The 13,516-nt window shown below is 43.3% G+C and overlaps 1 protein-coding gene across 3 annotated transcripts in view; it reads right to left on the bottom strand.

Moving 5' to 3' along the window:
- LOC119809593 (microtubule-associated serine/threonine-protein kinase 4) overlaps nt 1–13,516 on the bottom strand; it is a 172,669-nt gene that overhangs the window by 53,603 nt on the left and 105,550 nt on the right. For all 3 annotated transcript variants that reach the window (XM_038322502.1, XM_038322500.1, XM_038322501.1), the window contains exons 7-11: nt 12,871–13,080; nt 7,786–7,887; nt 6,183–6,315; nt 2,418–2,485; nt 61–146 (exon numbers count right to left, since the gene is read on the bottom strand). In XM_038322502.1, the coding sequence (XP_038178430.1) occupies nt 61–146; nt 2,418–2,485; nt 6,183–6,315; nt 7,786–7,887; nt 12,871–13,080 (599 nt within the window). The remainder of the gene's footprint in view (nt 1–60; nt 147–2,417; nt 2,486–6,182; nt 6,316–7,785; nt 7,888–12,870; nt 13,081–13,516) is intronic.

Here is a 13,516-nt window from a genome sequence, read left to right as displayed (position 1 = left end):
ACCAAATGTTGTACTCAGGTTCCTTACAATATGCTAGAGGGCCTTGATTGGATTACTCACCCATAGGCTCCATTGCTGATCAATTTAATCGTTTCAAAATCACTCTCTCGGGGTTTCCTTCGAAGTCTCAGAGAGGTATTTGAGCTCTGGAAAACAGAATGTGAACAGCTAAAATGCAGTTCCGATTTGGAGACAATTACCTTAAGGTGGTGTTTAACCTGCAGAACATGGTGTTCTCAATAGCGGACCTGGGACCAGCTCCAAGGATCTCGCTGCCCAGCAGCAACTGAGCCGCAGCTCCTAGCGAGTCCCTAGTAGCTTCCTTTAAGCAAGCCCGTGATGCCAAAGGAATACCTGTGAAGGCTTCGGAAACTTAAGTTTCATCTGGGTCCTGCATTTTAGTGCTAAGTCTAAAATGCCAAACCTTCCCTCTGCTTCCATTCAGAAGAGGCCAGGACAGCTGTCACCTGTGCTGGGGGAGAACATGGACTCCCCAGTCCCAGCAGACCGGATCTTTTTCATTCAGTGGACTCCCCAATCCTGACCAGACCGGATCTTTTGCATTCTGTGGCACTCTACAGATGGCAGGTGACAGTGTCTTAGATGTGGAACGCCTACTCATGTTTTCCAGAACTCTTACTATGTCTTAAATACCGCCATTCTAAATGACAGCTCTCTAAACAGTTTAGCTTAATGAACAGGAATAACCTTGTCGCTTTGAAGAAGTCTCTTGTGCCTCATTCACCTCAGCAGCTGCTTAGCTCCACCGAGCCCAAAATTCCCTCTCCATCATTCTGGAAGTCGCCATGATGTTGGGGTGCGCACAAGTCTCTCCTGTCAGGGCTGCATCTCTACCCTCATCACTCTGCTCATCTTTGGAAGGCTTGCCTACCAACGCCTTACCTTCTTATCCTACTTCAGCTCTTCCCTTATCCTGTCACCTCTACTCAGAAAACAGAACCAGTCCCTGGCCTTAGGGCTATTTGACCTCCTCAACCCAAACAGCAGCCAGTCTCTTGCACTTCCTCTTAGCCTCTGGCACTAGGACCTGAATCTTATCATGACTTCATCCACTTCCATGGCTTCCTCTCTGGAAGCAATTCAAGCTGGGGACCACTTGATGGCTCTGCACAGGCCCTCTCATCTCATTAACTCTTCCTGCCCATCACCGATGATGAAATCACTGGGATCTGCCACTGGAAAACACTCCCTCCGAGCCCAAGTACTGCGGACTACAATTGCCAGTTTAATGGTTCTTGGAAATTTCAAAGGAAATTTCCTCAACTGTGACAGTTATGATAATGAAATTAGCACAGCAACTGTCAATTAGCACTTAACTATGGGACACTTCCCTAGCAACTGCCCACGGAACTTTTCATTGAGCTTTTGTCCAGATGGAGAAGCTGGGGCTCACAGAACTCCTTCCCCTGAACAGTATGCACACTTTCTAAGAGGTAGTTCGTTTTCAAATCCAGGCAATCTGGATCAAGAGTCTCGGTTCTCAAACCTCAGACTACAGAACATGTTCCCACCTTCCTACCCACTTGGCTTCATCCTGGCTTCTTGAAGGGCACTCACTTCGTAGGAGAATGTCCCCAGTTATCAGGAACTCTCCCCCAGTGCCACCAATGCTGCATCTTAACTGGCACCCCAGTATCCCATTTGCTTCTAAGCTATGTCATCTCCCTGTTTACTCCCTCTGCTCTCATACGCACGCTCTCCTCCACTGCTCAGTGGCTTTCCACCACCCTTAAAAAGAGGGCAGTGGTAGCGCCTGCCTTTATTTCCAGCACTCGGAATGCAGAGACAGGAAGATCTCTGTGAGTTCGAGGCCAGCCTGATTTACAGAGTGAGTTCCAGGACAGGCTCCAAAGCTGCAGAGAAACCCTGTCTCAAAAAACAAAACAAAACAAAACAAAACAAAACAAAACAAAAAAGCAACCTGATAAACATGAGCAGGACTCTACTGACTAGTTTCCTTCAAGCTCTTCAGCTCTGGAGTTTTCTAAGCTGTTAGCCCTAGATCCACCTTGCATCTTGCATCTGGAGGGCGTGTACCTCTGTCCCTTTACGTCCTACTCCATTTCCCATTTCAGCTCAATGGCCACGCCCTTGGAAAAATCTTCTGAGACTGGCCAGCTCTGAAATCTATTCATGGAATGATCTACTAGCTTATAGTTCACGGCCATCTTTTCTTCCCAGATGTTATTCATTCTCATAGCTGCTATTTTGGTGTGTATGATGTCGCTTTGTAAATTTCTGCCTTTTCTTGGGAGTGGGGCACTAAAATTATATGTCTCGTGCCTTGCCCACAGACAATAAACATTTATGGAATAAAGTAATTAACACAGTCAAAAATCTCCAGATGCTAAGAAACAGAAGAACCGGCATTGCATTTCATCAGGGAAGATACTTACACTCAGTGACTCATCCGTCTCTGGGGTTTCTGCTGTCCCACTATCATAATTCCCCAACTGAGCCATTTCTAAGTTTAAAAAAAAAAAGAAAAAGAAAAAAATATTGAAATTGTATAAGGAGACAAAGCCAAAAACAGAAGAGAAAAAGTTCTCATTATTTAAAAAGAGAAAGAATATTTTGGTCTCTATACTAATATGCATACTACAGCCCCAAAGTCAAGAATGGCAGCTGCCATTTTGAGCATGTTCTCATAACGCTTTCTCTGGATCTCCAGTTTTATGAATAGCCAGACCTGGGAGCATGGGCCACTGGGCCTCTGCTCCAGTGAGAAGCAGCCACCGGCTCAAGCACAGTCTACCTTGCAAAGCCTCGGGTGAGCTAACAGTTTTGTCTATAATCCAAGAGAGGCAAGCGTTCCCAGGCTTTAACACACAGCAAAGATGCATTGGCTACAGTCTGGAGACGATTCTTGGTTGCAGGGACATGAAGAATGTACAGTTTATCAGAGGTGATAATGGTGGCGTGAAGCACGATTAATAAAAACTCCGGGTCAGGAATTGGGGTTCAACCTGAAGATCTGAAGAGAAATACAGCCAGCCACTGGCTGTTACCTTGACCTCAGTCTGAAATGGCGGTCCCACCTCCAGGAATCTCAGACTGAGACTGCATTCTGAGAGCTGTTTCCTCCTGTCTTATAAACGTTTCTATGGGATTAAAGGCATGCACCACCTGATTTCTATGGCAACTAGTGTGGTTACGGGATTAAAGATGCCTGTCATTGTGGCTACTGGGATTTAAGGTGTGTGTTATCATAACCTGGTCTGTAAGGCTGCCCAGTGGAGTTGTTTTCCTCTCAGATCTTCAGGTAGGCTTTATTTCTTAAAATACACCGGAAATGCCACTACAGTGGTGAGTACCTGGGGATGGGGATGAAAATATTTGGGTTGCCACTTCCTAGCTGAGTGACTTTTTAGCTGCAGGTTCTTCTGAAAGACGCAAGCAATATTATGTCTTAGAGCTTTTCTGAGTAGTGTGCGTGCCACTGCATGTAATGCTCTTAGCATATTCACTAATAAGAATTAAGTGCTCATTCAATGTTGGTTGTTATTTATTAATTACATTGTTCAGAGTAGTCAATTCTGGGCTGGATGCCCAAGCTTGACACCAGCTTAAGTACTTCCCTGGTGGTCTAGTTAAAAGTGACAAAGGCATCTAATGTCTAATTGCTCAGCCTGTGGCTTGGAGAGCATCCTTGAGTTTACATAAGTAAATGAGAAAGCCTAATTTATTCAATGTTCATCTTCACACTATCTTTAAGACATGTTTTATTAATAAGGACTATGAAAGAATTTTTTCCAAAAGCATTTTTTAATTTTTCAAAACTGAATGTGTTACCAAAAAGTTATAGTTTTTTTTAGCTATTTTGTAAGCATTTAAGATTGCTCTTTGGACCTTTATTTCATGTTGTGTTCTTCTAACTGTCTTCTGAGAGCAGCAATTACTCATAACAGAAAGAAGACGAGAAACCACACTGGAGGGCCACCTTTAAGGGGAAAATGTACAAATTCCAGGCCCTGCAATAGCTGGGCAGTGGTGCAGTGGTGCTAACGTCCCCACTTTAGGTACAGGTGAAATTTCTGAGTAAAACTCTGCTGAGAGCAAATGCTTTCTTAGTGTCACAGGAATGACTCAGACCTCAGTGTGACTGGCACCATAGATGCTGAGACTTTGTTTGAGGGGCTCTTAAGCAACGAGATGAGATCTGGTACTAGGTAGCAAAGCTAGCTATAGGGATTCTATTTGATAAACAGATACTGTGCTGTCCCACACAGAGATCACGTCTAGAGAAGGGCGCTCCTCCCCCACTGTGACTTATTTAATTTTATGGAGACACAAAGTAGCTTATGTATTTGTCCCAAGAGGACCACAGCCCCCCCCCCCAGACCTCACTTCTGTGTACCAGAGGACAGTCCTACTTTGTCTCTTTTGATGTTATGAAGAAAAGGAAGCAAAAGTATCTCAGGGTTTGTCATCAAATTACATGGAGACATCACATTTTAAATATTAAAATATATATTGGAAAACTATTCTCAGAATGAATCAAGAAATTTATTTGGAGTAAAGAAAAATTCCTAGGGATATATTTACACTGTCAAAGATCACTACTGTTTTTTTTTTTTTTAAAAAAACACCTATTTAGATATATAAGAGAACATCACATTATTCATGTGCCAAAGTTCTTCCTATAGTGACATTTACTGCCAGAGCAGAAACCCGCACAGGACTCACTGGTTAAAAAGACACTGGCCGATGCAGCCTTAGCAATGTCGCGTGAAGAGTCACTCTACCAGGCTCTGACAGCCTCCGCTCTCCAATTGTTTTAGAAAAAAAATTAAAAGATGGTTCTGTTTTAAATAGAATTTCGGCTAAATAACTATTATCTGGGAAATCCATATTATTTGTAAGCAGTGGGCAGTAATGGGATGGAGCCAAGAGTCAGCTTTCGAGGCAGGAGGCTAAACCATCATTTTGTAATGCCTGAAGAGATTTTTTAAAACTCATCTAAATACCATTAAACATCTGCCCTTTTTATTTCATTGATTTAAACCGTTTCTGAAGACTCATGATTCCGAAAGGTAAAGATGGTAATTTAAAAGCCATGGGAGAAAATCTCTCCCCAGGGAACTTTTCAGAAAGGCAGCCACCAGTCTCGGTGAGTGATGAATCTGTTGTGGTTCGCTTTCAGTACAGTATGAATTTATCTGGCATTATCTCCCAGTAATGCACGCATCATTTCACTAGAAGCAAAGATACAACGTCCGCAAGAGCAAACAAAGCGGGGAGAGCAGGAAAGAGCAGGGCAGAAAGCCGAAGGCTCCCTAGCTTCAGACAGAAAAGAAAAATCTCTGCGCCAACATTTACCTCCATCATAAACAATTGGGCAGGTTAAACACTGCAAATTCAATTTAATGACCCAGGAAGACAATTTGGAAATAGGGTGTCAATGGCTGTTTCTGAGTCCTTTGGGCTGGTATGCAGACTAAGTACTGTACATATCAAAACTCAAGTGTTGTACATAACAATATATAACAATGATAACTGTGAACCAGAAAGGGATGGGAGGGCACAGCAATATTAGATATTTTGAGAAACTGCTACAGAACGTTTCTTATTTCCTAAATTTAGTAGACTTTTCTTTCTTTATGTGAATCAACCATGCATCCTCTTACAAGCTTTAAAAGGAGCTCCCCTTTGACCACTGGCTCTCTTGTACATATTGCGATTTTTCTTGATTACTTGAGACAAGTAAGCTAAAAATGTACCTACCGATGCTGCTCTCAATTTAAAGCCATCCACTGTAGCGGCTTTACTCCTAGATTAAAGTGAAATGTCAATTTTAAATGAATGACGATTTTTAGAAACACTCGGAAAATTAAAAGTGCTCTCCAGAGGGAGCCCACTGAGCTTTGCAAAAGAAGGGCTCAGGGAAGATGGAATCCACGTGCTCCTGCAGGCAGCAAGCACTCTCAGGACAGCAGGGCTCCAGTCGGGCAAGGCCAGCCCCTTCCTCGAGCTGACACGCACTGGGACATGTCCGTTTCCTCCTCTGTACTCAACGATGGCTCTGTCTTTCAAATACTAACTGGGCTCCCCCAAAGGGGGCATTTTCATAGAGATATCCAACATAGGAAAAATAAACGCTCATTATGAAGTTCTAGATGCCACGGTCAGAGAGAGGCAAGGGCAACCCTACCGGTACTCACCTTCCAGAGGGTCCTTATTGAGCCCCAGCTGGCTGATGATGTACCGGGGAATGTCAGTTTTGATTCCCTGGCCTTCTTTGGCATGGCCTTCTGCGGCTTCCAATAGGTAGTAAAATTCTTCAGGATCAAATTCCTGGCAGATGACAAGCACAGATTAGCAAATATTCTTTTGAGTCAAATAGGTCTGAAGTTTTATTACCTACATCTGACGTGGTTGAAAGTTCCATGTGGAGAGAGAAAGCAGAGGCCTCTACCCAGTACAGAATTCTCACTTTATATTTGAAGTCTATCCATCGCCCAAGGCAAGGCCCACACCTTTAATCTCAGAATTTGGGAGTCACATGCCTTTAATCCCAGCACTAGGGAGGTGGAGACAGGAAGGCGTATGGCTGGGTGAAGAGAGGAATATAGGAGGAGACAGGAGCTCAAGGCATTCAGTCTGAGGATTCACGGAGATAGGATCTTGCCACCTTTGGTCTAAGCATTCGGTGGCTGGCTCCTTTACTTCTCTGATCTTTTAGCATTTACCCCATAACTGACTCTGGGTTTTTAGTATTAAGACCAATTAGAACTTGTGCTCCATTACTGTTGCTCCTTTTTGAGCTGAGGTCTCAGTGTGTTGCCTGGGCCAGTCTCGGATTCCTGAACTTAAGATGTCCAACCTTCCACCTTAGTCTCCTGAGTGGCAGACTACTGAGGTATGTGTGAGCCACCATGACCAGCCTGGTGTGCTATTTCCGCAATGTCTCCCCTGCTGTGTCTCATCAGGGACTTTTATGTATTTACGGAGCCATGAGTATTTCCATTTCCTAAAACACGATGAATGCTAATTAAAGTGAGGATGAAATCCAAAGCACCTGCGACCGCTTTCGTGTGGTGAGTGATACCAAAAGCTGTCACACATGGAGAGACATTAGTTGTCAGCAGAAGTTAAAGTTAATTTTCATACTGTCTGAACAGGCCCTTACAGAATTCTTCTGCCCAGAGAATCAACTCTGTTTACAGTTTTGACTGAAATCTCAAAGTACCATAAAACCAGAAAAAAAAAAAAAGAAAAAAAAAAGAGAAGACATGATCACTGACCAAAAAAATATGAACACTAAAGGTAGCCAATGTCTAAAAGTCTCTCCCTCCTGATCTGGGTGATGTCTTTCAAACGGGCTGTCAACTAGCGTGTATTTCTAACACAATGCATTTTAAAAGTGATAACTGTAGGCATGGCTCACCATATCTCTGACTTCCCTCTGATGAACCTTAGCAACTCCAGAAACATGAGGCACAGGGCGCAGTTTAAATTAGCGGTGGCATACGGTTATCACACTGAAGTAAGGTCAAGCATATTATTTTACGATCATCCTGCAGGTTTGACCAGAATACAGTCTGACTACTGCTTAATAACAGCACCGCTGCCAGAATGCCTTCTCAGAATCAGAGAAGATGGGCCACATATGGTTGCCGTCGTAAGCACTCACAGGTTGTAGGCTCTCCTGACTCTTTCTATTTAGCACCCGTGGTTGAAGGGAAATGGAAATGGAGCTTCCGGATGGTTGCTACTTCCCACAGTTAACAATAAATAGTACAGTCACATCGACAGGCAACTCACCAAGCACTCCAAGAGCCGAGCGGGGCGGGCAATAACAATTAAGATCTTTCGGACTAGCTGTTTAATAAATGCCAGTTCTCCACTTTCCGAGCGATCATGAGCCTATGAAAAAGCAATGAGCAGAAAAATGATACAGAGGACTCCACTAAATGGGAAAGAAAATCAGCAAAGCATGCTAATTAGGTAATTTCTTTTAAATCAGAAATTAAGTGACTTAAAAAACACTTTCAACAGGCATTATCTCTGGCATAAATGGACACTATCAGAAATCGACAAAATAGCTCTATTAGCTAACATTTAATTGAATAACTTTGATTTATTATGTTTTAGAAATCAAATGTAAGGATAAGGACCTGTTAACATGAGCCATGAATGAAGGAGACATTAACTCTATGTCCCACTAAGAACAGGATGCCAGCAGAGGCAGCTGGGTGAGAGCTTGGACTCAGTCGATGCAACACTGCAGACCTATATGTCTAACGTAGATGTGGAATGTTTCTGTTATCCTCGCCATCTATCTCCGGGCATCTAATGCGCTCATGAAATGTAGTTTATGCAGACGGTATGATGAACCTGCAAGTTAGTTATTTTATCACCTGTGGGATGTGTCCAGTCCCAGTGCACATGTTAAGGAGATGTTGTTTATATTCTGATATACACATAGACTCGATGATCTTTGTGGAATAAATAACACCCAGGCACTTAGCTCAGGCATACGGAATGGGCTTAAGTGTGTGTTAAATTTGATTTTACATGTTGCCTAAACACAGCAAGTATTGCAACAGCAAGGCTCAACTTGTTAATTGTCACTGACATTTTTAATATTATTTGAAGGACTCTAACAATACAATATTAAGGCTGGCATGGGATAAAAATCTGAATGGAAACCATTCATGTTCATTTTTGAGGCTTTCATAATTTTTAGGGTTCTTTTTGTTTTGTTTGTATTTTTCAATTGTTCTTATTGAGCTATACATTTTCTCACTCCCTTTCCTTCTCCCCTCTCCCCTTCCACCCTCCCCCTTGTCCCCAACTCAGCCATTAAAGGCTAGGTTCACAACTAAAAATATAAGAAATTTTAAGGTTTGATGATACATATTTTTAAGTGTTTAGGAAAAGACACTAATGCATTTCTGGTGCCATAGGTTATAATTTCAGATACATTAAGAAACATTTTTATCAAGCTTAGGGGTATTCACCGATGACAAGTCCTATCTCCAATTGTAGACAAAGCTTAAGAAAAATGATTCTAACATATACACTGCATTTAAGCTAATATCCTAACAACGGCATGCATGAAAATAAAAATGAGGAAATAACTGTAGAATATGTTCTATATCTTTAGGAAAAAAATACCCCTCACCTCAAACACAAGCCATCTTTAAATATTCTTCTAATATTTGTTATGCAAGAAAAAGGAATTTTGGAAAATACCGTGAGTGCTAAGAAACATGGCATATTCCTTTTGTAGTTCATCATTAACGAAACACACAGATCTCCAAAGATAAATTGAAAAACATACAAAAAGCCTGTCTAACTTCTGTGTGACACTGGGAGGGGTGTTGTTATAATAATTGCTGTCTTATGAATTCACAAATACAATGACTCTCTAGGACACTGAGGTACACCATTGTCCTCCCCAAAGGGGAAATGGCCAATTCAAACTGATAATTTCCTTTCAAAACCCATAAACATGATAACACATCCCAAATTCTAACAATTTTCAGTGATGTCATACTGCAAGGCATATGAGCTCTATCAGCTCAAATACTATTTTATTTACCAAACTGGTGCAGGAAGACCAACTTCACTGAAGCAACACCCAGTGAAGGGGCACAGCATGAGAAGAAAGTGGCTTCCTGGTCTCTCGTGACAGCTCCAAAGGCACTAGAGTCCCTGAGTCTGTATTTTAAGTGTTGGCCACTACTGAGAAAGACCCGTGACCCAGATTTGAGAGCTAGAGTTTCCTTTGTGTTTTGTCTTCTTTGGCTAAACATACCTCAGTGAAAAAGAGACTGTAGACATAAAAGCATTCATCTGAAATTGACCTCAACCCTGGGACTTTAAAGGGCATCTGTTAAATCAGGCTATTCGAACCACAGGGGGATCTGCACCTGGGTTATGTGTAAGATTGCCAATGGAAAAGTGGTAAGGAGACAGGCTTGCTGTGCTCAGAGTGTCACATCTAGAGAGGGATAACAGCTCGCCAGAGAGGCCACAGCATGTTCCCACAGCTCTGCTCTCCCTAGAAGAAGCATCTTCCTCTCAGACAGGTTTGCTCCAGGCTCTGGGCTCATACTGGCAGTGTGCCTCTAAAAGGAGACTGAATTGTTGTAAATGACGGAAAGAAACTGTATCTGGAAAGAGGCATAAGAAAACATCCTTACTCCTTCCCAACAACGACCTTTAGGCCACTGGTATACGTGCTTCTCCGGCTCAAAGAGAAATGTCTCTAAAAATTAACCTTTTTCATCTGTCACACCGCCCACTCAGGAGATCCTTGAAATGCTAAGATTTATTTTTAATTGCCATGAAACAATCTGCCACGTCTGCCATACATCAACAAAAATATAGGGGGGGTTTTCATCTAAGTAACTCTGGGTATCGGATTTACCTCCTTCAGGAACTGTCTAGAGAGGAAGGAGAACACACAGGACTAAGCTGGTCCTTATGATCCTACCATGGGTGGCCGCTAAACCTCTGGCACTGTAAACTGCCACCTCCATTAAATGGTTTCCTTTATAAGAGTTGCTGTGGCCATGGTGTCTCTTCACAGCAATAGAAACCATAACCAAGGCAGAGGTGATGGAGGAGTATCTATGTGTTACTTTCATTATTAATAAAGATACTGCCTTGGCCCTTTAAGAGAACAGAAAATTAGGTAGGCGGAGTAAACAGAACAGAATGCTGGGTAGCAGGCAGTGGGGAGATGCTTCAGGCAGTCGCCATAGTGAGTCGCCATATGCAGAAGGCATGCTTCTCCTCTCTGAGATGGACGCAGGTTAAGATCTCTCCTGGTAAGCCACCCCTCGTGGTGCTATGCAGATCACTAATATGGGTTAAAGGAAGATGTGAGAATTAGCCAATAAGAGGCTGAAACTGTGGGCCAGGCAGTGTTTTAAAAGAATACAGTTTCCATGTAATTATTTTGGGCAAAGCTAGGAAACAGCCCGCTGCTCCTTCAACACAGAGGCAAAGCCCTCAGTACTCAAAGCTCCAGTTCAGAGTGTGCTAAGTTACTTGAGCCATGTTGGGGTTACCCACCACTGCTCCGGAAGGCTACCCAAATACAAAGCTCTCTGAGAGGCAGGCAGACACATGAATCGTAAGTCTGACCACAAGCTGCTGATCTGCGATATGCATTGAAAGCCACTAAAGTCCAAGGGACTGTCATTCAAGGCAGACAACAAGATCACCAGCCGTGGGAGGAGAAGCAGGGGAACCCAATGAAGATTGGGAAAAAACGCACTCATAAAAAATGCAAGCTGGGAAGGAAACCCTCTTAAGAAACAGGGAAGAAACGGATGGAGAGGTACCAAGACCAAAGTAAACAGGTAAGGGATGGAAAGCAGATGGGTGTAGGCACTGCAGTAAAAGGGGCCTGCTCCAGTAAACTGGAAGTGGATTCTAAGGGCAGGACATCGGTATCATGGGAGGCATTCAGAAACCATTTAGGGGACAAAATCTTTGGGATCCTCTACATGTTACAAACCATTGTAGGTATGCAAAACAAAACAAACAAACAAAAACACGTGGCTTTGCAGAGTCCGTATGTTCCAGAAGAAGTACAGTCCATGGCTAGTGCAGGTCCATGCATCACCATCAGTGTACCAGTGCCACGTGTGCTGGGCTCAGTACGACTAAGCCTGAGCAGTGCTCCCAGCAAGTGCACATGGCCAGGATACACAGGTACATGGCCATTCCCATGCACCTCCCTTTTTGCTTCAGTTTACAACAGAACTGGTTTATGTCAAACCGTCAACTAGTAACCAGTAAGCCCGAAAGATGTATGTCCCCCTCCCTGGCAATCTACAGAGCACTGCTTTCCTAGTGCTGCGCAAAGAATGGGAAGAACCATGGCGGAAATGCCGCTGGGAAACTTGGATGAGAAAAGAAGGGGAAATGGCAGCTGCCAGCCAAAGAGGCATCTTCTCATCCTGCCAGAACTCAGTTGTGTCGGGGGAAGGACAGATGGGTTTCTCAAAAGTAGGATGTTAGTATTTGCCTCCAGTTTAGTGTGATTACTTATAGTCATTCAGAGGGGGAAAAAAAACCTGTCAGGATTACATTTACATGGACATAATTTATGCCCTATGAGACACATAAACACTATAAATCCACACATAGGTTAAATAGGTTTCCCGCGTAGGCTGTGGCCAATCAACTTCAGTCAGAAGAGCTGTATCATACACTAATGCTATTCCACCGACACATTCCCTTCCCTTCCTAGGTGTTATCAGGAGCCGGGCATGAGAGTGTCAGACGGATGGGATCCCCTGTTTATCTGTCATTTCAGAAATTGGCTATTTTGTTAGAGGAAGAATTAATACTCAGGAAAATAGAAGTTGCCATTTACTACCCAATAGCACATGCAGGTTAATTAATAGGACACACAGTCCAGTAAAAGCCGGCAATTTTCCATTTAGCTTTTTTAGATATTAAAATTAGATAGCTCCATCAAGCAACTTGCATACACTCGGGCAATTTATAATTTTATAGGGAAAGTTGTGGTGGTGGGGGTGGGGAATGACTGCTTAATAATCCTTCACAACCCACTTATCCTAGAGTCATAGATTGTTGGGTCCCAAGGTCCCCGTAAAGATGATTACATTAACTCTCTCCTACTATACATAATGGCCAGAGCCAACTCACAGCAGGTAGCAATCACGTTAGGCTTGCTTGCACACTTGCTGTGCTTGTCTCTGTGTGTCTCCCCTCCCATGCCGCATGCTTTCCTGGAATCTGAACTCCACTTTTTTTTTTCACTAATTACTTATAAGAGAATGGTTTCATAAGAAAATATTTTGCCAAAAGGAAGGCAAAACAAATCAGAAGCAAGCCACGTGAGCGGCAGTTTGTTCTTACCTCCTGAAGCAACTTATCTAACTTGTGCTGCAACTCAAGAAAGTATCGTGATGTGATGAGGCCCTGGTGGGACTTGTCCAAACAGTCGCGAGCCAGCTCGATGATCTGATGGTGGGTGAAGCTCAGCACTCCATCTGCCAAGGGGAGGACATTGTCTGGGGAGTAGCTGGTGATAATTTCCCTTAGACGCTCTTCCATCTGAGCCGTAGCCTGTTGTAGGGGACACACACCCACAGGTGTAACACAAGGAGATATGCAAAAACGACGCAACAAGCACTCTTCCATTTTCCCAGACCTCTCTGGTTATTAAATAGACTCCTGAGAATTATAATTAAAAGAAGCCTCGTTTGGGGGGCCTGAGTTACAGCTCACTGGCAGAGCACTTGGCTAGCGTGAGTAAGGTTCTGTACTCAATTTCTAAGAACAACAATAATAACAACACACACACACACACACAGGAGAAAAGAAACGTCCCTTCTGCAGCTATGATCACAGTGCACACACATCACTATGCATTTAGTTTGAGCCCACTGACTGAACACCATCAAAAGTGAGTGTGAATGTTGACTGTGGGTATTAACGCTGCCTCTGAGAACCTCATCCACCACTGGCCAACGCACCAGTCTGGTGAGGACGATGATCCTAC

The sequence above is a fragment of the Arvicola amphibius genome, chromosome 3, assembly GCF_903992535.2.
Source record: "Arvicola amphibius chromosome 3, mArvAmp1.2, whole genome shotgun sequence".
NCBI classification, from domain to species: Eukaryota; Metazoa; Chordata; class Mammalia; order Rodentia; family Cricetidae; genus Arvicola; species Arvicola amphibius.
Note: the sequence above shows the minus strand (reverse complement) of the source record. Positions and strands in the feature narration are given on the sequence as shown.